The 26,774-nt window shown below is 38.6% G+C and overlaps 1 protein-coding gene across 2 annotated transcripts; it reads left to right on the top strand.

Annotated features, from left to right (window-relative positions):
- Positions 1-4,206: 4,206 nt before the first annotated feature.
- NSUN7 (NOP2/Sun RNA methyltransferase family member 7) lies at positions 4,207-26,773 on the top strand. 2 transcript variants are annotated; one of them, XM_080589361.1, is made up of 16 exons: positions 4,209-4,558; positions 4,686-4,768; positions 5,907-5,970; positions 8,998-9,357; positions 9,752-9,810; positions 11,386-11,516; positions 12,857-13,009; positions 14,353-14,536; positions 16,500-16,710; positions 17,397-17,540; positions 18,303-18,404; positions 18,934-19,048; positions 22,250-22,367; positions 24,071-24,712; positions 25,441-25,496; positions 25,855-26,773. In XM_080589361.1, the coding sequence occupies exons 4-15, from the start codon at positions 9,045-9,047 to the stop codon at positions 25,459-25,461; spliced, it is 2,193 nt and encodes a 730-aa protein (XP_080445487.1). In that variant the 5' UTR covers positions 4,209-4,558; positions 4,686-4,768; positions 5,907-5,970; positions 8,998-9,044; the 3' UTR covers positions 25,462-25,496; positions 25,855-26,773. The 2 variants fall into 2 exon arrangements, 1 of the variants encoding a protein (XP_080445487.1); XR_013950184.1 differs by lacking the exons at positions 25,441-25,496; positions 25,855-26,773 and adding an exon at positions 21,577-21,646 and having other exon boundaries at positions 4,207-4,558; positions 24,071-24,208.
- Position 26,774: the final 1 nt, after the last annotated feature.

Here is a 26,774-nt window from a genome sequence, read left to right as displayed (position 1 = left end):
GGAAACAATAAAATGAGCAAATGTATAAGATGGGACTTTTTATCCTGGAAAAAGTAAGTTTTAGTGGAGATGCAAGATCTCCAAAATCACCACAGGCATAGGCATAGTGTTTAGAGACTAGTAACAGTCTATTGCAATAGAAAGGAACGGGAGGAACCTACGTCAGACGGAAGAGGCTCAAAGCAAATAAATTGCTCTTCAGACACTATGAAGAATCTTTGCTGTAGATGCTGGTGGATGCTAAAAGTTTCCATGGGCTTCAGCAGAGTTTGCAATAATTCTTGGAACTGAAATCCAATGAGAAATATGTAACATAAAATAGCACTGATGGCTCAAAGAGTCCTGAGCTGCAAATGGGTGGAAGAGCAGGAAGGTACCCAGGGGAGGTATTATGTGCTTGTCCTATTTTTGTTCTGTTCTCTAGACAACTGCTTTTTGCTGCTGTTGGGTACAGAACAGCGGAGCAGAGGAACCTTTGGTCTGACCCTGGGCAGCTATTCTTCTGACTTTAGCATTGTTGCTTCCTTTTTGACCTGTGCAGTAAAGATGAAGTTTGGAGTCTCCTGTGTATATTTTCTGCAGTGTTGTTATGAGTTGAAATTGATGATGGAGAGATTTTTAAAGCAATTTTGCCTATTCATAGGTGTGTATAAAGTCTTGTTTCCCCTGCTAGTTCTCTTTTTCAGAGCACCAAGAGTCTTACAACCACACTTTAGCCAAAAGCTCAGTGTCTCAGTCTTTTCTTAGGGACAAATTACTAAAGATTGTGTAGCTGTCTCATACACCTCTTGCTGCTTAATTTCTTTCTTTATTTTGCTACATTTTCTCTCTTGCAGATAAACAATTGCGCTGTCCATTGCCATCGTCCTTTTATTATATAGATCCCAGGGAAATCCTTGAGCCATCAAGTTCAGATTTTACCACATGCAGTCCGTGAATACTACCATATATAGTTTAAACCATCAGCTTACGTAAAAAAGCCTAATGGCTTACTAATACTCATCTGGAATGAAACAAATTCAAGTAACAAGTTTGCTATGATTTAACTTAAACACATTTGAGTATTACAACTTGTGTAGGAAGGAAATGAGATTTAACCTTTTATTCTGACTCTTAATGTTCTATTTTAACTGTTAGCAGTTCATTCATATACCACTGAGGGGTCTGAGCCTGCAAACTGGTAAACCAGTTTAGCTTCCACTGAATAAACTCTAACGTGATTACTCAGCTTCCAGGAGATGCTAAACTCTGTGAAGAAAGGGCCCAGAAGAAACAGAACAATATTTCTACTTCTTCTCTTTCTAAAATTTTTGATCCATGAATCAGTTGAAAGTACCCAGTATTCAGATTATTTTCAAATGTTAACAGCAATTTAGAAAGTACTTCAGTGGGCTCCTGGGGAATAATGTTTTCTGCAAAAGAGGAAATACAGGCTTCCCGACCTTTTTTCTCTGTCCATATTTATGTGGCTTCAATTCATATGGTCCCTAAGTTTTGAATTATAACACAGGCAAACAAAAGTATGACAGACTCATCCATGCTAATATAAGAGAAATAAAAATTAGTAATATTGCATCCTAACAAATGTAAAACAATATCAATGATTACAACATTTCAAAAAGGCACCTTCAAAGAAGTAGTTTGCATAGGTTAAATTATCGTTGTAAGATCTTGCACTTCCAATGTTCATCTCGGTAACTGTTTACAGAAACAGTACTGTGTATTCAGTTGATTGAACTGTGGCTTGGTATCAGAAAACAAAACTGCCTTTATATTCATGCTTTATTTCTTTAACACATAAATAATAAATGCCACAGGAATGGAAAACTGTTACTTGAATCTTTTATTCTGTATTCACTAGTCCAGATAATGAGCCGTTAGAAGGAAATCCTCTCAAAGCATATTTCATTTTCAAACCAAGATGCTTCATTAATACTTGATATACATGTATATAGAGGTACATGATACATATGAGTTTAGCAGTGTCAATAAACAGTATCAAATGGGGCTTTCTCTTTGTTCCAGAGAAACCTAAATCCAAGGTCTGGAGTAAAGAACGTTCAGGCACACCCCTCAGTGGGTGCTCCATGCTCAGAAATCACGTACGTTCAAATTTAGGATACGGAAGACTTAACATCCCACTTTGGCTCAAAGGTCTACCATCAGAAGCAGCAGTGCTCCAAACAGTTTTTGTGTGCAAATAATCGGGAGACTGAACACTGCAGTTTAAAGCATCTTTCTCTGCCTAAGCTTCTGCAGTAGTACTTTAAAATGTGGACATTAGGTTATCAGAAAAAGAATTTTTAGATCCTCATCAGCCTCTCGCTGCTGGTTCCACCATGCCCTTCTTCATTTTGCTTTAATTTGAAAATTTGTAATGATTTCATATCAGGCATTTCAATAGGAAAACTATTTCTTTTCCCTAAGACTTTTTCAATTTTCTGCTCATATGAATCTAAAGAAATTATTTTAATACTTTAACCATTCTGATACTTGCAAATGATTTGGTGTCTCCATTTAAAAGCATGTTTTTGATGAATTCTGGACGGGCTTAATCCTCTGTTTTGTGTACAAGAAGAAATCCCATTGCCTTTAAAAGGGCAACGTGAGATCCATCAGTGCACATGGAGATCTTTTGTCATAAAAAGAAAGGTGAACAAAAACTGGCAGGTGCCTGGTAGAAGTATGGCTGTTACTGGAAAATTTTGCAATGGGCAGAAAGTAAGCACATAGAGTGCCCCAAACTTAAGAGAGCAGCCAGCTTTAGCCAACATCCAGTGGCAGCTACCTTGGTGAAAAGAAAAGCATCTGCATGTAAATGGCACATTTTGAATGTGAAAGAGCAGTACGGAAATGAAATCAGGCAGTGATTTCCAGTTAGGCCTTTTAGAAAGTTCTGCTTTATTTATTTTGGCAAAAGGAAATAGCACAAAAAAATCATTTCCATCTATACCATAAATAAGATAGTTTCCTACTGATCCAAACAGCCTATTAATCACGTATTCCTGCTCTTCATCAGCAAGGATTCAATATTTGTTTGAACTGCTGTGTGCAAACTTTACCCAGCCTACTTGACTGACTTTGTAATTGCTGCTGTCGCAATTGCAGCACTGTTCCAGGAGCACGTAGCAGATCCAAAACAGTAAATCAATTGAAGTATCAGCAAACTAAGGATTATATTTGTTTTTTAATGTCCAATTTTCTTCTAGTCTTGATGCATGCAGTTGCACAGAGCAGCAGCTTGGTTTAATTAGGTATCTGACAACACTGATACCAGAAAAAGATCTAACGTCCACATTTTTGGCAGGGATAACAATGCTTTAATGAAGCTAGTTCCCCAAAAGGTCTTGGGCCTCAATTTCTAAAAATGTGTATGTGCTAGATTTGTGCTAAGCCTTACTAAATATACCGTCAACCTAGACCCAAACCCTGGTCACTGTTTTTTGCAGCACTACTGCAGAAGTGAGGCTAAATAACTTTCCAGCACTTCTGCATGTGGCAGATGCTTATGTAAGGTGCAGGAAAGGACACACTGTCAGGCATCGTGGATTTTAACTGAATCACAGGGGGTTTTACTGTTTTCCTTTATTCGGCAGAATTTAAGGATTGCCCAGAACAGCACTGATGTAACAGGAACAAGGTTTATGGGGATGAAGTAGATTTTTGACAAGGTGGTGGCTCAGTTGTTAGGAATAGTTTCTAAAACTGTTTGTGGGGGTAAACAATTGAAAAGCCTGGAAGTAAATAAAAGCCTGATCCATTTATGTGTATCAAGGTGGAATAAAAAACGAGGTTGAGGTAGTTAAAAAGTTGTCAGAGCACCTTGTTAATTTCAAGTGCAAATGAATAGTGAGTGCCTTATCTGGGCGGGTAACCGGCGTTACGCGTGGATATCCAGCAATTTCCAACCCTGTGACTGGCGGGGGTTTTGATGGAGTAAAATATGTGTGTATGAAAGATTTATATTTTAAAAGGAGACATTGAGTTTACAAGAATTCGTGCTGTATGGGGATGTAAACGTTGAAAACAAAGCAAAACAAACAAAGAAACCACCAGCACCGAAAACAAAACAAAACAAAACAAAACTATAAGTTAACCCCCACCCCAAAACCAGGAAGGAGCACACGGACAGCTCTCGCTGCCCCGAAATGGGGCTTCTCGCCGAGGTCCAGGCACGGGCTCACGGCTCACACAGATCCACCCCCGCCGTTGCCAGGGCGGGTCCCGGCCCCGCTCCATGGCGGCGTAATCCCTCACACGGCTCGGGGAGAGATCTCGGGCTTTAAGGGCGGCTCAGCCCGGCCCCTGCAGCCCGCTCCCGGCCGGCCCAGGCCCCGCCGGCCACTACCAGCAGCCCGGGCTCCCCGCCGCTGAGGGCCGGCGAACGGCGAGCCCCGGCCCGAGCCCAACGGCCCCGGGCCGCCCGGGGGAGCTCGGTGCCCGCTGCCGCGGGCAGGGGCCGGCGGCGGAGCTCGTGGGGCCGTGGGGGAAACTGCCCTGAGGGCCGCTGCCCTGAGGGCTGCCCGGCGCCTGGGGAGCCCGTGGGGTGGCTGTGCAGGTGGGTAGCGTCCTGCTGGGTGGGTCTCTGTGCTTTCTGGCTCGGCGTGTTTCTTGTGAAAACGGTGCTCGGTGATGTTCTTGTGGCAGGCTTTGGTGGTCTTTAACTAATCTTCCCTTACCTCCAGCTTCATTAATGGAGATTGGGACGGCAGGAAGCTTGGCAGTCTGTAGAAGCTCTGGGACAGACGGTCTCAGCTGATATTAGCAGGTATGGTCGTGCATACCCATGAGATTAAGAGGGTAAACTACAGTAGATAGTTGCCAAAGATTTTCTCTTGATGTATAAGGAACCCTGTCTATACCCACAGCCACTTTGCATGAATTCCCCTTAGCATGAATTCCCAGTAACATGAATTAGCATTGGGTGTCCTGACTTTCCTGGCATAACACAAATGCTGAGGGGTTGCTTATTGCCTTTTCTGAATTGAGTCTTGGCATAGGCTTCCAAAAACAGGTGATAACTGAAGAAATAGTGAGTGTATTTGAGTCTATTGTGAGTAAATGTCATAGTTCTGTTCACTTGAGTTCATAAAGTCAAAGCTGGAGCTATGTTAAAAGCCAAGTGTTTATGTTACGCTAGTTGACTTCAGCTCTAAGTGGCGTTACATATAAACTGGAAGTATTTATTTTTCTGATTTACTCTTTGTATTGATCTATATTGTGTGCCACAAATAGTGTATTTGTCTAGTGCTGTTAATTCAGTTTGTAATTGCAAGACTGCATGGGCTTTGGGCAGCTTTGCTTGAAACAGAACATTCAAATAAATGAATCCAATTTTTCTTCATTGGTAAGCCTCCTGGCGGAAAGGATGGTGTACCTCTGGTGTTGGGAAGTGATAACTGAAAAATCTCTCAAAGATTTAAACCTGTTGGCCTTGAGACAGTTGTATTTGGTGGATATCCTGTGAGGGTACCTGACAGATGTTTGATGTATCATTCTTTCCCAAATGGTTTAGAGACTGAGGGCAAAGGCCACCCCAAACTTGTTGTTCAAGAGCTTGAACATATAGGTTTTATTCCCTCTCACCCACATTCTCTTTATGTGCTGTTCCTGGGACTTCCCTGTGGGCTTAGTCTTAGAGATGTCGAACCCTTCAAATATTTGAGTTTGCCCAGCTGAGGCCTCTACTCAATCACTGGGAAAAAAAGAAGAAATGTTATTCCTCCACTGTGAACACCACCAAGCCTCTTAAGGTGCGCTGCCTGGCAGAAAGGTTATGTAGCTCAGTTCCCCAGCTGCCTTATTGCTCAGTGCTTGCCACGTTCCTACTCTGCTACTGGAAACCTGCAGTCTTCTTATCTTCATTGCTATTGTTTGTACTTAGATAACAGTAATTTGTGTTACAGGAGTCTGCCAGCTTCCATAATACAGATGTTTTCAGAAGAGAGGTGTTTACATCCCTTTGCACAGGTAATGGACAAAATCAATACTTTTTTTTACCTTGTGATGCTACTGGTAGTACTCATTGAACTGTTGTGCTAACAGGGGGCTTCTTGATCATTGATACTGATTTAGTGGATTATGACTTGGAACCAGAAGTGAGGAGATACTTTCCTGCCTGTTTTCAGTGCTTTCACAACCAGTGTTGTCTTGAAATGCATCTTTGGGATCTTGAGGGTTTGTTTTTTCTTTCCCCTCAACCGAGTAATCTGTTGCAGATTCATTTCTTCCATAGATAAATGGAATGGGTCTTTTCGCTCTCCTCTAATTCCTCCCAGCAGAGCTTCCTATTAATCAAGCTTGGTGTTCTCTGCTTGGCACACAGTTCAGTAATCCAAGCTATGATTAACAGTACCGCAACAATGCGGTGTGTCTGCACAGGGTAGAACACTGTCATCTCATCTTTATTAAGGTGACATTTGCCTTTGGGGAAGGTGTATTCATCGAATCATCTTAATAGCAGTGTCAGCAAAGGCAGCTCGTCAAAGAATTTACAAACAATAATCAGGAATTCTACAAGGCTTGAAAGTCCTGACACCACAAAAAGTGGTTCACCTGCCCCTTATCCTCAAAATAAATATTTTGTGTTCAGCTGGAGGAGGGGTTTGAGCTCCAGGTCCCTGTTGGTGCTGTCCTCGTTTCTGGAAAATCAGGGATCAAATCAAGATCAAATCAAATCCTCAGATCAAATTAGCACAAAGTAACTTAACAACATTTCAGATTTTTCTTCATTCAAAATACAAGAGTTCTGGTTTCATTTAGGTAATCTGAAACTCTAGCGAAGAGTCACAGCTTTCTTCCGGTAGAACTACTTGCTAGGTTTCAATATGACATCATAAAATAAATTTACATTTGCTCCACGGATCCATCGGTGCCGCACCTAACACTACACACATTGGTGCTTGACTCTCAACAGACTAAGACGTTTGTCTGAGCCCAGGATCTCTGTGAATAGACAGTACAAGATGCTTCTGCAGGGTTAGCAGCTTTCAGCTTTGGGGTACAAATAATGCATCCTGGACAGGAGAATGAGAAATGGCCTCCTCCAGATGAGCTGCCAGAATTCAGGAAGCAACACTGGTCGTTTGTCAGGAGAATTAGGGGTTGCACTGGACGGACACTGACTTGTGCCCGTCTTGGAAAGATCAGGCAGGGATGGTCTGACTGTCACCAACGTTGGGAAAAGAGAGCTTGAACTGGGAAATGCTGGCTTAGCATGGAGGGTATTTCATGTCTGCCTGCTGGAGAAGTAACAGTTCGTGTTCCTCCTTTATCCTTCCAACCCAGTGTGCTACTATCCTCATTCTCCACTATGCTTTGTGTGAATGGGTGGAGGGAAGGGAAGAGGTTAAAAAGGAAGTTCAGCAAGTATTTTTTATCATGGGAGAAGAGGCATGTAAGTTGTACTGTGGAATGTGAGGGAATATGGGGAAAAAGCTTGAGAACTGTTGTACTAAACTAACTTATGTAACGAAAGATAAGATGCTTTCTGTTTGGTCAGGATATCACCTTCTCTTTTGGATTTTTAGGCTGGCAAAAGAACAAATTCTGCTACTTTGTGTAGTCAACTCTAAAATATGCAGAGCTGTTCGTCAGCACCAGATCATGCCTAATTTTTGGTGTTACAGCTGTTGAATTCCTCATGTTTCTGTTGTATTCTTCCCCAGACAGGAAAGCTAAATATATATATTATATATATCTTGTATATATCTTATTTGTATCATGTGCATAAGTGTATGTGTGTATATATATATCATTTTGTGTTATATATATCATTTTGTGTCTACATTTGTTTTGGCATAGTTAGCCCTGTTCTGAATGTTCAGCCTGACTTCCAAGTCTACAAACATTGTTACAAATGTGTGTTAGCATCCAAAACAAGGCGGGGAAATCAAATCTCTTTAGGAGCATTTTTTATAAAGCACTGGCCTCTTTGAAACAAGTAACCAGTTTTCTTTGTATCAGCATTAGTAAAAATAAATAAGGTAAGTGAACTATCATAAATACTTCTACTATATTTAAGATGATGTATCTTTTAAGGTGTTACATATTTATTGGTGATCCGGATGAGGTGATTGAGTGCACCCACAGTAAGTTTGCAGACAACACCAAGTCAGGTGCAAGTGTTCATCTGCGTGAGGGTAGGAAGGCTCTGCAGGAGGATCTGCCTGGAAAACTGCCTGGCAGGAAGGAACCTGGGGCTATAGGTTGATAGCCAGCTGAACATGAGCCAGCAGTGTGCTCAGGTGGCCAGGGAGGCCAGCAGCATCCTGGCTTGTATCAGAAATAGGGTGGCCAGAAGGGCTAGGGAAGTGATTGTCCCCCTGTACTTGGTTCTGGTGAGGCCGCACCTCGAGTACTGTGTTCAGTTTTGGGCCCCTTGCTACAGGAAGGATGTTGAGGTGCTGAAGAGTGTCCAGAGAAGGGCAACGAAGCTGATGAAGGGTCTAGAGAACAAGGAGCAGATGAGGGTCCTGGGTTTATTTAGCCTGGAGAAAAGGAGGCTGAGGGGAGACCTTATTCTGCTCTACAGTTACCTTAAAGGAGGCTGTAGTGAGGTGGGGATCAGGCTCTTCTGCCAAGCACCACGTGGTAAGACAAGAGGAAATGGCCTCAAGTTGCAGCAGGGGAGGTTTAGGCTGGATATTAGGAAAAACTTCTTCACTGAGAGGGTTGTGAAATATTACAATAGGCAGCCCAGGGAAGTAGTTGAGTCACCATCCCTGGAGGTCTTCAAAGCACATGTAGATGTAGAGCTTAGTGACGTGGTTTAGTGGTGGACTTGTCAGTGCTAGGTTAAAGGTTGGACCAGATGATCTTAGACATCTTCTCCAACCTAAATGCTTCTCTGATTCTAATATAGACTTACACAAGTACATATGTATTTGCAGAATTAGAGCCTAGAAACAAATTCTATTGAAAATCTGAAAATGAAGGTAAAAGTGTGTTCTAGTGAAAGAAAATTTCATAATTCACTGCAAACTTTGTTTTTTGCAGAGGCAGCAAGACAGCGATGTGCACTTGCCCAATCAACAACTGGAAGAATGCCACGTTCTAAAAGTAACTCGGTGTCTTTTCATGAGGATGTTACAAATGATACTTCACACTTGAGTGAAATGAAAATTTCGGATGTAAGAAGATCTGTTGAGAAAAGAACAATGACTCTGATTGGGAAGAATGGCTGTCATGACTCCGTCTACATAAATGCCGCTAAGATTTTTCAAGGCATCCGTAATAAAAAGCCTAAAGATAAGATGTTAGTGCGGTATGGTGATGACTCAGTACCTCCTGTGCTAACTTTTAAAGATGAGTATTCCCAGCGTATGTCTTACGAACTAGCTTTCAATGCTCTGAAATGTAAGTACAAAACTTTTCAAAGAATTGCCAACAAAAGTGATGTAGCAGGGAAAAGTGTATAAAATCTAAGTGTTTAGTTTCTGCCTGGCAGCAGAGATTTGGGTAATTTTTTGCAAGTTAAGTAGTAGGTTACTACTAGACTGGTAGTATCCCTCAAATATTTAAATATATCTAAGTGTCGGTAGTGTTTTGTGGAATCAAGCGTTTAAAATCCATGCTTTTTCATGTAAGGTAATTATGCTTAGAGTTGTTACTGTTTGTGAGTGAACTTGGCTTTAATTTTCATGATACAAACTTTCAGGCTTTTCTCTAGTAATTTATAAGCTTTTATTTTTCTTGCACACAATAATTTTGTATTTTATAGTATAACTTGTGAATATTATTTTTTTTTCAGATCAAGAGCTTCTTGAAGAAATACTGCTAGACAGTTGTGTTTACCCATGTCAGTCAATAGTAAGTGAACATTTTTTTAAGGAAATGTATTTTGTGTTTTCTGAGTTGATGTAATCAGAATCTTTTCAGAGGGTCCTGACTATATGATAGCCTGAGACTGAAATATTGCTGTCTTTATCAGTTAGTTGTCTAAAGCAGTAATTTCGAAGCTACTAGATGAGTGTTGTACCTGGATGCTGGGAATTAAAAGCTTCAAAGAAAGAAACTAGGAGAGTGAACCATAATACTTACTGCAGTGTATTACCTGCTCTGTGATGTTGTCCACGAGCAATGAAAAGAATGCTAGAGATGATGGTGCTCGACCAGGAAGTTTGACTCCTGTGTTGTGTATATTTGTTGTTATGAGGCAGTTCAAACTCGTTTGCCACTTCCCAGGAGCACCCTGAGCAGCCCTGCAGGCAAGGATCCTTTTCTCTTCTTCCTCTTAGTGTGATGCTGCCTGTTGAATGCAATGTATGGCTTGCCCAGTTTTAGTGGGTACAAGAGCAAGGTTGGCCCAAGTACAGAAATCAGGGCTTTTGAAGAAAGAAGGGGAAACTTTTGGATTCTGTTTTGGTTTCTCATTGTTTTTACATTGAGTGATGCTTTCAGTAAAATAAATAACTTCCCTCTGTGCTTTCCTTCCCACCTGCATCCCTTTGTGAGTGGACAGCATAGAGTAAATCCTACCAGACAAAAGAAAGCACTGAATCCAAGTTTAATTTCCTGGACAAACTGCATCGTGTACAACCATTGTACTTGTTCCGGCAACAGTAGGTCCAGCTTACTCTCTCATCATACTTCCCTGCTGTAAAGAGAAAAGAAAATCTAGAGGTGGCAGAATAATCTGCTGTTCCTTCTAGTTTAGTCTTCGATGCCCTTTGAAAATTACAAGATGAATTTGAACTGATGTTAATCATGAAGATTGTGAGTAGGCAAATGATCTAACACTAACGTTTGATTTTCAGCTTATGCTTGTAAGGAAATAAGGAAATGAGACTTAGGTAATCACGGGTTATGTTTCAAGTTACTAGGGACACACCATGAGTTTTCTAGCTTGTTTCAGTCATATTTGTGTGAAAGTAAGATGTAACTGAAATGCTTGTAACTGCTGTCTTTAAGGAGATGTTGCCTTATTCCAACATTTAGACATGGGAAAGAAATTTTACATTTGTCCCAACTGCAGAGTTGTTCATGCTCATCGGTTGCTATGTACCAAAGAATCCTACAAGAGACAAGTTGTCAGGAAGTTTTCATTACCTCAGTTCAGAGGGAACTACTTTATGAGAAGAAAATAATTTTCAAGTTTAGATTCTGATAACAGTGAAAGTTTTTAAGATATCCGATGTTACCTGTGTGTATAAAGGGTGTTTTTAGTTTTGATAAGCTACATAACACTTATTTGATTTTTTTTTTTTTTAATTTTTGGTAGTTTACTCATTTTTCATGAGGAATTATTTTCATATTCTCAGGAAGAAGTGTTTCATGGAGTTTTTATGCTTCATACATGGGAGACTGCTGTTTGATATGAATCTTTTTGCAGAAGTAAGGCAAGCTTTGCGCCATGTTCTCTATCCAGTTGTTTTTCTGTTGCAGCCAGATGAATTAACCAGCTTGCTTGTTGTGATGCTCTATGACCTCCAAGACCGAAAGTTTGAAGCACGAGAGATTTTTGATGAAGAGGAACCTGTAGCAGAAGTTAGGAAGATAGAACATTTTCTATACAGGTATGCATGCTAAGAATTTCTTTTTTGTGTTACATATTAGCAGAAACATAGATTTTTATAACCACTGCTTTTTTTTTTTTAAATTTGTGAATATCACAGACACCTTTCATCTTGAAATTTTGTGGACTTTGTTTTTAATTTTTGATGAGAAAGTGATTTGAAAGGAAAGTTTCATATTCTTACAGTTAAGAAGAACATTGCTAACAAACTATCTTTATGCTTAACTTTTTCTAGTAAAATAATCTAGTAATGTTATTTTGGAGTTGTTGAACTTTTTTTTTCATACAATTTTAGGAAAGAAGAGATATTTAGTAAACATTCATATTTATGAATGTAATAGAGTCAAGAGCCAAAGTGTTGTGTAATGGAATAACATACATTTATTTAGCTATGCTGCTATTTTGGAACTTCGTTAAATATATATTATTTTAAGTAATGAGAGAGAAAAAGACAATAGGTACAATAAACATTTTAAATAGTGTTCAAGTATTTGTTTCCTAAGTTTGTTGAAGAAATCAACTGGTATTTGGTAGACAAAATTGTTTTGCTGCTGGATATTGAGTAGCCCAAAACATTTGTGAACACCCTAAACGCGAGGTATTCCTGGAAGGCAGTAAGCAATATATCTTAATATTTGAAGTAGCTCACCAGCGATTTTTATTTGGTTTGAAGTATCATGTATCAAGATTAGGCATAAAGCTTTTAGGAGGAAAAGACCAGGAATATTTCATCTGACATTTCATGTAATAAAAGAAGAAAAGTTGTGGCTGCCTCATCCCTGGAAGTGTTTAAGGCCAGGTTGGATGGGGCTTTGAGCAGCCTGGTCTAGGGGAAAGTTTCCCTGCCCATGGCACGGGGGTTGGAACTACTATGTGGTCTTTAAGGTCCCTTCCAACCCAAACCATTCTATGATAACAAAACTGACTCCTGGTTTCCATCACAGTTCTATTGTTTCTGTATGTGTTTAGAGGTCAGCTTTTTTTCAGATGCTCATTCTGTAAGTGCATGTGTTTGTCATTAAATACCTAACAAAAATGTGATTATATTCCACAGATTGCAGTTCCAAAACATATTTGCCTTGTTTTTTTAAAGCTGAGAAAATTGTCTTGTTTTGGAGTCACCTGTCATAATACCAGTCCTGTATGTATTCAAATAAAATAGTTTCAGCTATACCACTGTATAGTAAAATGCCTCTAACTAGGTATTTTCTGTAACAGCTTGCAAAGCACGGCCTCACTGTTGATTTCTGAGCAAGATACTATTGTAATGGAATTGTTGCATGTCAATAGTTGGTGCAAACATTGGTAAAAACTTATTAAACCTGTGACTATATTTTGTAGTTTTAGGATCAAATTGGCAGCTGCACTAGCAAGATGTCGCATCAAACATGATGCTCTTTCAATTGAATACATTCTACCAGAAACCATACGGAAGCATGAACAAAGGGCTTCTGCCTTACCTTTATGTGTCTGGATAAATACATTTAAGACCAGGTAACATCTTAAAAGTATCACATAATATTTAAGTTTTTACATATGCTATCATATAGGTCGTATACACTTGTTTTAGAATTTTCCGGTTATATTATTACTGGTAACTTAAGTTTCTTCTGGTAAATGCTGCTTAGTACAATAACATTGCCCTATGCTTTTTTGAAGTTTTTATATATTACTGTAATGGTATTCATAAACTGTAGAGTTTGCTATATTCTGTTGCTTTAGAAAGTTAAAAAGAATTATATGGATGAGCAAGCTATATGATGAAAAACAGAGAAACAGGGAAAAATTCTTTAGAAAGTGGGTGTATTGCTGTAAGTGATAACGTCCAAGGGAGCTGAGACAGATGCAATATTAAAACTGGTGTTTATTCTGTAAGGGTAGCATAAACATGAAATAAAAATACATTTTTAAAAATCATTAATCAGAGTATCATTCCATATGTACACTGGTGCTCCCAGACCCATAGTGATAAATTAACCATACTGGGTTATTTTGTTAGTGCATTCTGTTATACAGATAATGCATTTCATCATATTTTTAAGATTTTTTTTAATACTTTTGTCTTGGATCAATATTTTGTGCTTATGTTACAGGCTTTTTAAGATAAACAGGTGTTTTACGCCAGTTATAATTTTGTTAACTTTAGCTAAGATTAAGCTGAAAGTTGCAGTGTTGACTCCGCATTTAAAGTACTATACAAGTTTACAGCACTATCTAAAATTGCATTTCAACAAACAAGTCTTGTTGTATATACCTTAAATCTTTATATTTGAATTGTAAACCTCAGCATTTCTAACTTCATTATGTTTACAGAAGGATTACTTCAGATATTAGCTGTGAAATTCATTGATGAGCTGAGCTACTTTGAAAGCAATTGAAAGAACCAAGCTATTTCAGCAGTAAATTTGCTACAGGGTCTCCAGAGCACATGGACATTTGTGTATTGATGCTTTGAATCATTCTCTGGAGACACGTGCATCTTTCTTCATTTATGTTATCAGACTTGCTCAGACTTACTAACTTAAATGTTTTGAAATGGAACTTAGATGTCTTAAATAGCGTGAATTCCCCTCCTGCATTAGGCAGTATTACAATTTTGTTTTTACATGTATGTATATGTGTTTAGTCTGTAAAAAAAAAAAAAAAAAAAAAAATAGGTTTTAGATACACATATGTGTTTTACATGCCCACAGGTGCAGGTGTGAGTATAGTGTGTATATATACTTACATACACACCAAGGAAATAAAAGGCAACAATGCAGATCATCAATATCAATGTGAACTATACTGCTTAAATAAGTGTCGTATATTTAATGGTCAGCGCTGTATGTTGACAGCCTTCAAGATGTCATCAGAGATTTGAAGAATAAGGGATTCACAAAAGTTGAATCTGTGTCAGACTTCAACCGTTACACTTACTGTATGGACCAGCATTGCCATGATGTATTGTTTTTTCCTTCCTCTCTTAAAGAAGAACTGCTTAGTTCAGATCTTTTTGCAGATTGCAAACTCTTACTACAGGTGAGTTCATGTCACCTTTGAGTGAGTAATATTAATCTGCAAACTAAAATAATGTATTAGAATGAAGTCATGTATTGTGTGACTGTCCTATTCAATCGGTCAGGCAGAAACACACTCTCAAAAGGTTTTGGATATTTTTAATAATCAGAAGTTCAGAAACCGATTCACTTATTAAATTTAACATGCAAATACTAGTGCTTATAGTTCATAGTTATAATTAAGTTAGTAAAGTTTTTTAAAATTAAATTTAGTTTTAAAATTAACTTTAAAACTGTCAAACATCAAAAGTGGTTGAAGAGGCTGCCTCACTTCTGAAAATGTGAAGAAGAAAGTTTCTGTGTAACTCAGCGTACATTGCCCCCGCTTAGTAGACAGTGGTATGCTAATATTCATAATATGTAGTTGAAGGGGAATATTATGAATATTTGTAATGGAATAATGATGAACAGAATATACCAAGTTGGAAGGGGACCTACAAGGAGTGTAGAATCGTAGAATGGTTTGGGTTGGAAGGGACCTTAAAGACCACCCAGTTCCACCCCCTGCCATGGGCAGGAACACCTCCCACCAGACCAGGTTGCCCAAAGCCCCATCCAGCCTGGCCTTGAACACCTCCAGGGATGGGGCATCCACAGCTTCTCTGGGCAGCCTGTGCCAGTGCCTCACCACCCTCGTAGCAAAGAATTTCTTCCTAATATCTACTCTAAACCTAACCTCTTGTAGTATAAAGCCATTATCCCTTGCCCTATCACTACACTCCCTGACCGAGAGTCCCTCCCCGGCTTTCCTGTAGGCCTCTTTAGGTAGTGTAAGGCAGCTCTAAGGTCTCCCCGGAGCCTTCTCTTCTATAGGCTGAACATCCCCAGCTCTCTCGGCCTGTCTTCATAAGAGAGGTGCTCCAGCCCTCCGGTCATCTTCATGGTCCCCTCCCCTGGACTTGTTCGAACAGGTCCATGCCCTTCTTGTATTGGGGTCCCTAGAGCAGATGCAGCACTCCAGGTAGGGTCTTCAGAGAGCAGAGCAGAGGGGGAGAATCACTTCCCTTGACCTGCTGGCCACGCTGCTTTTGATGCAGCCAAGTTACAAAGTAATTCTGAATATCTCATTTCAGTATGGATATTTTGAATAATAGATTCACAGAAAAGAACTGTACATGACAACTCCATAGGTCATGGAGGAAAATTCTGAATGTTACTATTTAAAAATTTTCAAAGTGAGGAAACAGAACCCTGAAAAGCTCCATTTCTGTCTAGTGGGACAAGGTGGTTCTTGATTGATGTGTATATATATAGATACTAATGTGAACTTAAAGTGCTGCTCTCCCATCCCTAACATAAGTCTTTGCAAGATTTGGTCCAAAAGTTTGCACCTGTGCTTCATGTCTTCACTCTGCCATTTCAAGGAACTTGATAGAGATGTTTGATATATATCACTTTCCTCTTCACATCTGTAGTATGAGATTATTTGCACTTGTCTAATCTTTCTGTGTGCAAATCTGTCTGTGTTGTCCAAATTTAAGCAAAATCTTACTCTTTGCTCTGTAAGGGCTTCATTTCTCCTATATAGCTCTCCTTCAGGAGCTGCCTGGCTTTTCTTTTCTTTGATAAGCTGCCCCTGAGGATGAATTTTGCGTATTATGGGCCATGTTGTCTTTTCTGGAGCTGTCATTAAGAGTTCCCTCTTAAGGGGATAATACGCACACATTTCTTTTCACCTATAGATACTATATTTTATTAAGCATTTGAGTCAAACTATTTAAATTTAGTGAGTTTGACTTCAGATGTTTGAGTTCGTATTTTTTTTTACATTCTATATTAGCTGTATCTGATTAGTTTTTCTCCTCCCCTCTTTCCTGTTTGTCATGAAAATAGTGAAATAATTTCCTAATTTGGAAAAGAAGGGCGGCACTCTTAGAAACCAAATTAGTTGGTCGTATTTAATTTTTTGTCTCATTATTTTGTAGGATAGGTCTCGCAGTCTTGCTGTACACTCTGTGCAGGCGTTGCTGAATACGGATGGTGACGTTATAGTGGCTCATGTAGGTTCCCATCTGACCGTCGCCCATATGTCAGCGCTGAGAAATCACAGCATGTCCAGAGTTTTTGTTTGTGGTGTAAAATCTTCAGCAAGAGCAGATGAACTGAGGAACTTGTTCAATCATATGGGATGTGAAAGTATGTGTTTAAACAGTTGATTTGCATAAGGTATTGATATATAGATGTGATACCTATCTATATATGTGAGATCTGTGTACGTTATGGTTGTGATATCCATAAATACGGCAGTTCTATCAGAATTCAGGATCACTTGTTTGAGGATTTGGGAGGGTAGTAACAACTTATTTTTTGTCACAAGGTGAACTGAGAACTCTTCAGCTACAATCAAGCTCATCAAGTTTGCAGATTAATCATGTCATAGATTCAGACTCCTGATAGGTCATGGCGAAGTTCTCCACATGAGCAGTTAATATATAATGGTTGGTGTCTGGGAAATTTGGAATCTGAGTATTTGGTGCCTTGGCTGTTGTTTTCAGGTTGATTTATACCTGTTTGTGAGAATGTTAATCCAAAATTCACGCATTCGTCCAGCTTACCCAGAGGACGTGATCAGAACAGACTGTAACAGGACTGGCACCCCATTATCAGTCTCTTCAGTGGAAGAATGTAAGGCCTAATCCTTCTAGCTGTTTGAAATCGGCGGGACATACTTTGGAGGATCTGGTCTAGCAGGCTGTAGCTCTATGGGGTTTTGTGGAACACCATTGTTTCTTCAACCTTACCACATTAAAATTAGGCAGGCTTGCCTTCTTGTGGAACCACCGAGTTTCCTCCCTCCCGCTCTATTTTTTTTTTTCTTTCAGATATTCAGTTGTTACATGAAGATTTTACTGAGATTCGACCAACAGATCCCAGACTTCAAAACGCGAAAGTGATTTTGTTGATACCACAATGCTCTGGACTGGGTTTTAGTAATCCAATAGATTTTATTTTAAGTGAACATGGAGGTAACTTTTGATACCACAGATAGCACCACATACTTGCTGGTAGAAAGAGTACTGAAGTATTGTGATCTGGACATAACAGCTGCTTCAGTAAATTGTATCATTTAAAAAACAAAGCAAAACACCCCCTTCCCCCAAAACTTCCTTTTAGATTTCTAACTACTATAAAACTTACATTAAATGACTTGCATAATTCTGTGTGTAATGGATTTCCACAGTAGTCTATTTGTACAAAAGAGAATAACGTAAAATCAATTATGATTTTTCCACATAAAATGAGTAGGAGTGGATTTGGCCTAGCTTAGGATTCTCAGCAAGAAAAAAAAATCTTTCTGTGAGGCACTGAAGGATTAAGACCATTTTGTAAAAGCAATTTCAAGTCAATAATATGAAGTTTGGGGGTTGTTCTGGGTGGCAGAGTATATATAACTTCCTAAAGTATAAAAAGACTATAGGCAGAAAAATTTCATTCAATATACCAATGAGTATATAGTTTTCCATTAATCACGTTCCTTTATTGACTTTATATAAGGCTATTCATTGTCCAATTTTCATTAAACAGAAACAAAGAAGAGGCAGTAGTAATTAGAAGTAAACTTGAGAGGGAAAGAGTTGTTCAGGCACTCCTTGGTATTGTAATTCATAAAGCCTACCTTCCCACTGCACCTGTAATGATAACGTTTGTTACCAAAGCTTTTTCTACTACCTGAATCTTAAGACGCTAATAGCAGTAGTATTAATAAATTTACAACTCTTTGCATTTAGATGCAGGATTGCTAAGAGACCTTTTACAAAGATCTGTGTCTAAGGATAAACTCTGTAGTCTTGCTGAGCGGCAGCTTACCGAGTTGATGCATGCGATGAAATGTAAGTGTGCTGGCTCTCAGGCTTCTGAGGACGCCTGGTACTGTCAGCTTCATTGTACTACAACCAGTTGTAATATTGTTAAAGATTTGCTGATTACTCTATTAATTAACAGCAAGTGTGTAAGCAAAACCTCTAAAAATGATCCTCACAACGCTAAGGGTATTTCTGTTCTGTAACATTCATCAGCCATTAATACAACAGTCTTCAGGTTTGTATAGAGAATGGGCTGAGTCATACTTGATTTTGGAAGAGTTGTAAATGTAGTCTGACTCCATGCCGCTACTTTCTTCCCCCCCTCCATTAGCAGCTGTGAAAAGACTGGATGCAGCCCTGAATTTGTGCTGAAATCTGCAAATATTTGAAAAGGTTTTGATTATCTTCCTGCACATAAGTTTTTTTTAATATACTTTATTGGTAAAAGTGAAATACAAGCATAATTTTCATGTTGCTTTTGGTTCTTACTAAATCACTGTGTGTAGGAAGAATTTTAGCACTTTTTATTATATATATATATATTTTATTTTTGTAGTTAAAGTACAAGCTATTGTTTACTGCACTTCTTCGGTTTACCCAGAAGAGAATGAACTAGTAGTGAAAAAAGCACTGGAATCTGGTGTGGAAGGACATAAACTAAAACGATTTAGGTATGAAATGAGTTGTTCTGTCTGTGGAAACCTTAAAGTATAAGTTTAAGTTGTAGCATAATTCTTATCCTAGACTGTTCTGTCTCTTCTATTAGATTAACATTTAAAATAGTTTTCTGCTGCCTCTGATTCTGTTCCTTTTGATGCTATGTGAGTACTAAGTAGTACTCAACTTTTTCATCTATTGCTTTCACCCTGTAAGTAGCTTAAAGGAGAAAGAAGCTAGTTTAAGATAAAATTAGACTAGAAGTCAAGGAACTTGCTAGTGTGCTCTCAGGTTCTTACCCGGAGTGATCAGTTCTGGGAAAAAGGAAAAGGAGAAAGAAGGTAAGTCTTAAAATGAGAATATAATATAGAACGAGAACCTCTGCTGCTCAACAGATCGTGCCTGTAGTTAGAAGGGTTGACTTTTGAGGGGGGAACATGTTCCAGTTACAGAGCATCCTGCGTAATCTTAATAGATGCAAATATATATAGATGAAAAAGGTATGTGTGTTTGTGTATACTGTATATGTAGTTAAAATGTGTCAGCTGTCATCCTTGTCAGCTGAAGACGTTGTTAGAAGTCTGATGGACGTTTTGATTTTCCTTTTAGTCAGTTGCATAAACGCAAACAGTTGGTACTTGCTTGCACATAGATAAAGCAATTGATTACAGGATGCAGGTTAAGAGTTTTTGTTGCATGAGAGAATAATACTGTATTTATTTATTTATTTATTTTTTAAACTATCCTAGATTAAGCTAATGACTGGCCATCCTGGGGAAAGGTACTGTGGTTCAAGATAGCATTCAGTGTATTTACATTTTGTATGATTAAAATGTTAAATGTTAACTATGGCCAATCCAAAGACTTTTTTAAAAGAAAGATGTTACACATACTAAGATGCAGTACAATAAAATGCATCTTTCTTGCAAGTCACCAGTAGAAAAGACCAACCTGCTGGAAACTTTACTCTAAATGGTATGAAATCAGGGCATGTCTTGTCAGCGGTGCTGTGCTAGTCCAAAAGTGCTTGTGGACTCCTACTCTAAATTATCTTTTCCTTTAGGATTTGAAATTCTATTAGTCTGTCATGTCTTGAAGTCTGTGCACCTATTGCTGCAGGGGAAGTATGAGGACCTTGGAACACAAAGGTCTCCAAATTATTTGAACATAAATAGTATATAGTTCTGTTATATAAATAATGAATTTAATATTAAAAAAAAAAAAAAGAGGATTAGTTTTTCATGAGCTTTGGCTTTTTCAGGAAAAAAAATCCCCCTTGTCTAAGACAAAATCCCCCCCAGAATTTTTCCCCAAAGTCAAAAGCCTATTCTATGTTTTACAGAAATGTTACGAAACTTGTCGTACCAGCAAATTACACTTTTACTTTCAAATCTCAGATGGTAACAAAGGGAAGGTGAAATTACATTAGAATTTTTGCAGACCTGAGCAAATTTTTGAGTGAAGACTGATGGGACTTCATAAATGACAATTCCAGAATCGGTTCATCCTTCCTTGTCATGCACAGATCTTGGACTTTTTTCATGCACAGTTCTTGCTGTAATAAAGCTGCTGGTGGCCAGGGTAAACACAGCAGTAACAGAAGGCCATAGATAAAATACGCAGTGTGAACATACTTGTCTTAAGATGAAAGCTGGAGCTGTTTATTACTTACCACAGTTCCTTATGCATCTTCCTTAGAATTAGTTAACGTTTAACTAAAATAATGCAGGATAGAATGAAAAACTGTTGCAGAACTCCTGGAACCTGTGCTGGGAGTAGCAGCTTTGAGAGAAACAAGTTATCTTAATACAACATCCAATGGTATCTTTGCAGCTCTACTTAGTACTGATTTTGTTTTCCATGAAAATGGAGGACTCTCGGGATGCTCTTAGGCCAGTTGCACTTCTGTGTGTTACATGTTTTGGAATTACTCTGCATTGCTGGAGTGGCGTAAAACAAAATGATAAGGTCACGCTGGAGTTTGGGGTCACGCAGCTGGTCTAACGGCTGTGAAAATGTAAAGGGCATTTTCAAACGTGTACCCACTTTTGACAATGAGCTTACTTCAAGGATATAGTTCATAGCAAAGGCTCTACCTTACATAAGAGTACACATTGCAAATAGGTCTATGGAGAGGAGACTCTAAACCATTCATGGCTTTTCCTTTGGCCATACAAACTTTGAGTCAATTTCTGCATTGATTTTCATGGTCAGCTCATCAATTAAGTAGATTCACAGTAACAGTGACCTGTATACAGCACTCAGACTAAGGATTAGCACTCTTTGCATTGGATGGCTAGATCTAAAAGCAAGAATCTCCTATGGGTAATAGGGCATAGAGTTTTATTTAGTAACGCAAGGGGGTGGGCTGTGAGCCTTCTCTCTTACAAAGTTCCAAGTGCCATACCAAAAAAAAATCTAGGTTACGATGAAAACTTGGGAATAGTTTTAGTGTTCCCATTAGAAATGGACAGGCCAACCAAACGAGGATATTGCTTACAAATATTGAATACACTTCCCCATAAATTATCTTTGAAAAAAGCTCTGCCTCAAGAGGATCAATGAGGAGGGGCTGTATCTTACCGATCCACAGCAATGTGAAGAAGAGAAAGGTAAACATTGCATAAGGACACTTCATCACATATTTCTGTCCTACAACACATTTGCTCGTGACCTTACAAGCTAAGTCGTCGAGTCCCGTTTATAACAGCTGGATATCACTGGAATATAGGAAGAGCATGGGAAAAGGCTATTTCTTCCTTCCTCCCTCATTGATGCATTACAAAACTGTAATATCTGAAAAGCTGGAGCACTGGTTGCTGAGGATTAAAAATAAGCAAATATTTCTAACCTATGATGTTTAGCTCACGTATATTAAGAGCATATACTTAATGAATCAAAGTTAACATCTTTACAATTTCTGCATACTGCCGAGTGTTTTGAGAGCATTCCTAACTTCCTGGACAATGATCCAGCTATTACAGATCTAAGATGGAATGTAGTTGTTAATTATGTTTATATATATTTATTTATTTGGTGGTTAATATAATTAATTCTCATGTCTGTCTTGAATTGCCTTTTTTTGTTTTAAATTGAAAATAGGCTTCATAAAACTGTCATTGCAAGATATAATTCTGAAATTGCTTTTAATATATCATTTACTTCCTTTTATATCCTTAAATAACATCTCTTGGTCATTTCTTTATTTTCTGCAGGCTTATTCCTCCTGTTTTTTCTACGTGCTCCAATCCAGAGTCCTGCACTGACTTTTTTTTCAGAACAGAACTATCAGAAATTTCTAGTGGCTGCTTCCTAGCTGTTATAGCAAGAGAGGTAAGCTAAGAAAATTACAATTTAAAAGCACTACACCAAAAAAAAAAAAAAAGACTATATATTCTTTTGTGGAAAATGACAATAAAATGGAACAGTTTAAACACACACACACACAAAAAAAAAACCCAAACCCTTGCTCATCTTTGGATGTCTCAAAAAGACCAAATATCAGGGGAGCAATGCTGCAGATTTTCTAGAGGTAATTAATTGAAATGTGCAACTCCTAGGGTTTATGCTGAGCGCAGCTTTCCAACGTGCTTTTTATGTCAGAGCAGTTTGTGGTCAGAGCAGTCTCTTTATCTAGGTCTGTGTGAGGAACGTGTTTAGAGGAAACACACTGTTGTTGTCACACCTTGGAACAGAATATACAGCTTGATTGAGAATCATGATAAATGGTGTCTAGGGAAGTTATTTGTTAGGTCTGTATGTATCACCAACATTTGCCAGTATCAAAGCAGGCAATGTCAGCAGTAAGGATTAAAACTTCATTATAATTTTACTAAAATAGGTATGAACGTTTCTTTCCAAAACTAAGACATATGCAGATCTGGGCTGAAAAACAGGAGGCTTTTGCTGAGTAAATGGAAAAGTCTTGGCGTGATTTCCTGTGGTAAGGCCTTACAGGGATGGTTTGTACCGCTTAGCATCAAGCTCTTCATCTTGTGGCTGAGGAAAGTAGGACTTTCTTCACCAAAAGAAGCAAGCAGGGGGAGCCAATTAGAAATTCCATTGAAAATTAACAATATGAGATCTTGGTTATTTGTACCACTTTCTGTCATACTCCAATTCCAGTGCTTGAAAGAAGCTTGCATCCTGGGGAGAATTAAAAGGGGAATATCTTATTAGAGTAAGAGAATCACCTGAATGGCTTTTCAAGTGTTATCTATTATTGACCTCTTTTCTTTCAGTTTAGAATATTTTTTTTAACCCGCCTTTCTGAGCTAGTAAGTTTTAGTTAATCATGGTGTGTACATCTGTCTACCCTAGTCTCTCTATTCCCTCCAATCAGAGAACGAAACGCTTGTTTTAGGTAATTGATTTGAACCATTTTTCAGTGAAATTCTACTGCATGGAACCGATTACCCCTAATGGCAACAGTGGTCAAATTTTAGGTGACCCTAGAAATGAGGGTTTTCTAACAAAACTTAGCCTAAGAAATAAACTGCAGCCTCTGTTTTTCAGGTACCTACCCTTCTTGTGTAGTTTTAAATAGTTTCATTACCATTGCTTCTCTTTCAGTGTTTGGCTATTGACCTAGTTCCTAGTTAATCTAGTTTGTGTTCTTTCCTTATGTATTATGAGCAGAGAATTTCATTATCACGAAAAATAGTCATGCTTGATGTTATTGATAATATTTCTGTATTTTAGTAATTACTTTTGACACACACACACTATTATACTATTATAGATACGTTACAGAGCAAATCAATAAGGGAGATGCATTAAAAAGTCCAGAATTAATTTCTACTCTTCAGGCCTGTAGAGGGCAAAGTCTGTGAAGAGCAAATGTTCAGATACCACTTTACACAACAGTCACATTACTTATTTCTTGAATAAACAGTTAGTGTTTATCAAACGTGAGTTAAGTATTTCTGCTGGATTCTGCCATACCTTTCCTGTGGGTAAATTCTGAGGAATCGGATCAATGTGTTGAGTTTACAGCTGTGGCGTAGACGTATTATTGTTTCCTTTGAAATTTTCAGAAAGATTCTTCTGAAAATGTGTCCGTTCAAGACATTTTGGCTCGTGCTGCAGCTAAAGGACTACTGGGCAGCATTGCAGAAAAAACAAAGGACGATGAGAACAAGCAATGGAAAACAACACAACATGGAAGTGGCGTTACTGGTAGTGGTACAGAGCCTAAAAGGGCCGAGTTCCCTCACCGTAAGGATATATCTAATATTAATGCTGCGGTTTCAGTATCTAAAGTAGTAACTAAACTGAGAAAAAAGAATGTCAACCAACCAGTCAGTTACGTTCAGCTGAAGAAACCTGTCAGCCCAGCTGCAGGCACAGGTCTTCCTCGAGTGCTGAAACACACAGCTCACTTGCCAGCTGTTGGCAAGGGGCATGGAAGACAGATGCTTGCCAGAAAGGCGCGTGCAGAACGTAAGAAGGTTGTGTTGAAGCCTGTGGAAATTGTTTTGCCTCCAGTGATATCACCATATGTACGTCCCCAGCCTGGGATGCCAACTTCCAGTTCCTATTTTGATCGGACTGGAGCAAAGAGCTTGAGTGACAGGGCACTTCCACCGCCTCTGCCTAGAAGTGGCCACACCAACCGTGCTAAGGAATCGACCGTGGCTGTAAGGGTCCTTAAACTTTCCTCCAGATTTACAGAAAAGGTAAAGATTCCTGTATATATTCATTCGCACACTTACATTACTGTTTATCTTTATTCAGGATAATCTTACTATGGGAAACATGTCATGGGATATCTGCATGGAAATTTTAGTCATTTAAAATCAGTAATTACATTTTGAAGTGAAGGCAGCTCAGCTGCATAAAGCTGGTAGACCGCTGGGGGAGTGAGGTAAAAAATACTACAGCTTCTTGCTCTACACTTTAAAATGAAAAGTTAAAGCATACAGTTTTCTTTTTCCCCATGACCTGCATAGATCTGTATGAATATTAAATATATATTTATATATTTAAGTGAACCTACATTTAGTAAATGATTGGTTCTGTTTACAAGTACTAGAAACCACTTTTGCAAGTTACCTTTTAGACTGTGACACGTGGAAACTAAGCCTTGCACAGTAAGCCAGTTAGGTCAGCTTTATTTCTAAGACTGGATGTAAAATTTTGTACAGCACCTGGCCAAACACATGGCTTGCTTTCTAATATTTATTCCTTCAGTTTTTACTCCCATGTGCTTAAAAACTATCATCAATGGAAACTAGATAAATAATCTGATACTAAAAATAATTGTCATAATAATGTAATGTCAGACAATGCTCATTTTAGTTGTCAGAGACTCAGTCAAAAAGTCTGTCAAAGCAGGTTATTTTTATTAAATAGTATTGCTACTCATCTGAATAATGACTAAACACAGTAGTTTGTCTTTCTCTAGAAATTAGCTGTGGGATTCTAACCAGCTCCCTGTTGCAAGCAAATGCAGAGTAACTGGTAAATACCTACACTTGTTTTATAGTCTGGGCATGGCATAAAAGGGACGCACACTTTTAATAAGTGATTTATTGTTAAATATGGACAATGTAAGTACAAAAATGGCAAACTGACAGAATGACTGTAAGAGGTAATTTGGGAATTGTTAGATTATATTGTTGCAGAAATGAAACAAACACAGCACAGCAGTCTAGAAGGGCAATGGTTCGCTGTGGCCCAGAAGAGAAACTTTCTTCTAGGCAACCATTTAATATACTCAGTCTGTAAAAATGCCTAGTGTCAGCAATATGATATGGAATCGTAAGGATTTAGACCCAAACCAGAGACAGTGTTTTAACATCTGTATTTTTTCCCTTAGCACCAGCCAACGTAGCTGGATGAGCTTTAGAAGAAAGGATGTATTACACCACCAGCGTAGACAGCTGCCTCCTGTTCATCACGTAAATAGCGGTGCCTCACCGAATCAGTGAACACTTCTTAGTGTTTTTAATCCGCACCAGCTGTTGTACTCAGTCATCACTCACCTGCTGTATATCCTTGTGTACCCATGCTCCTTACCTGTTCCAAGGAAAGGATAAGCTCTGTTTCTGGAGAAACTGTAAGGATGTATCTAGACCTGTGTGCTTGTAATGTATAGAACTGAAAAGAAATCCCCATTTTATTTCAAAACCATCTTAAAGGAGGATTCCACGCTAGACAAAAGGAAAGGAAAGTAAGGAGGTGTTTTTTTTTTTAAATACTCTTGTTAAATGCCTTAAAACTTAAGAGATTGTGTAGTTAAAGAAGTGAACTCAAATTAAAAATATATATATATATCAAAATCGGTGCCACTCATTTATTGTCATTGAAATGACTGCAAGATGAACACACATTCGTCTGATGACAGGTATGCTGGGCTACTTACGTAACAAACATCACGATGTTCAACGATTGGCCTTATCTTGCTTGGCGAGGTCTGAGTCTCTGAAATGTTGTGGAGGCTAAAGCAGTTATGAACTTGATCTTAGCAAAACTATCAAAGAGCTGGTAGAGAAGATTTTGATTGCGCACGTCACCAGCTTACGCTGTAAGCACCGAACGTCGCATGGTGGCAATATCTGGGGCTGACTTCAGCTGTCTTGTAGATAGAAGCCCGAATGCTCAATTAACTACTTTAAAAGTGACTTTTTATGGTAAAATTGTATCTTATATAACTACTTTTCTGCAATCTAGTTACATATTTGTAATTTTCAACTAGTAACTGTTAATTCAGCTTTCCAGATACAAAAAGTTCCATTG

Source organism: Anser brachyrhynchus (genome assembly GCF_964034855.1).
Source record: "Anser brachyrhynchus genome assembly, chromosome: 4".
Lineage (NCBI taxonomy): Eukaryota > Metazoa > Chordata > Aves > Anseriformes > Anatidae > Anser > Anser brachyrhynchus.
The sequence above is the reverse complement of the archived record's forward strand: the minus strand, read 5'-3'. Positions and strand labels throughout refer to the sequence as shown.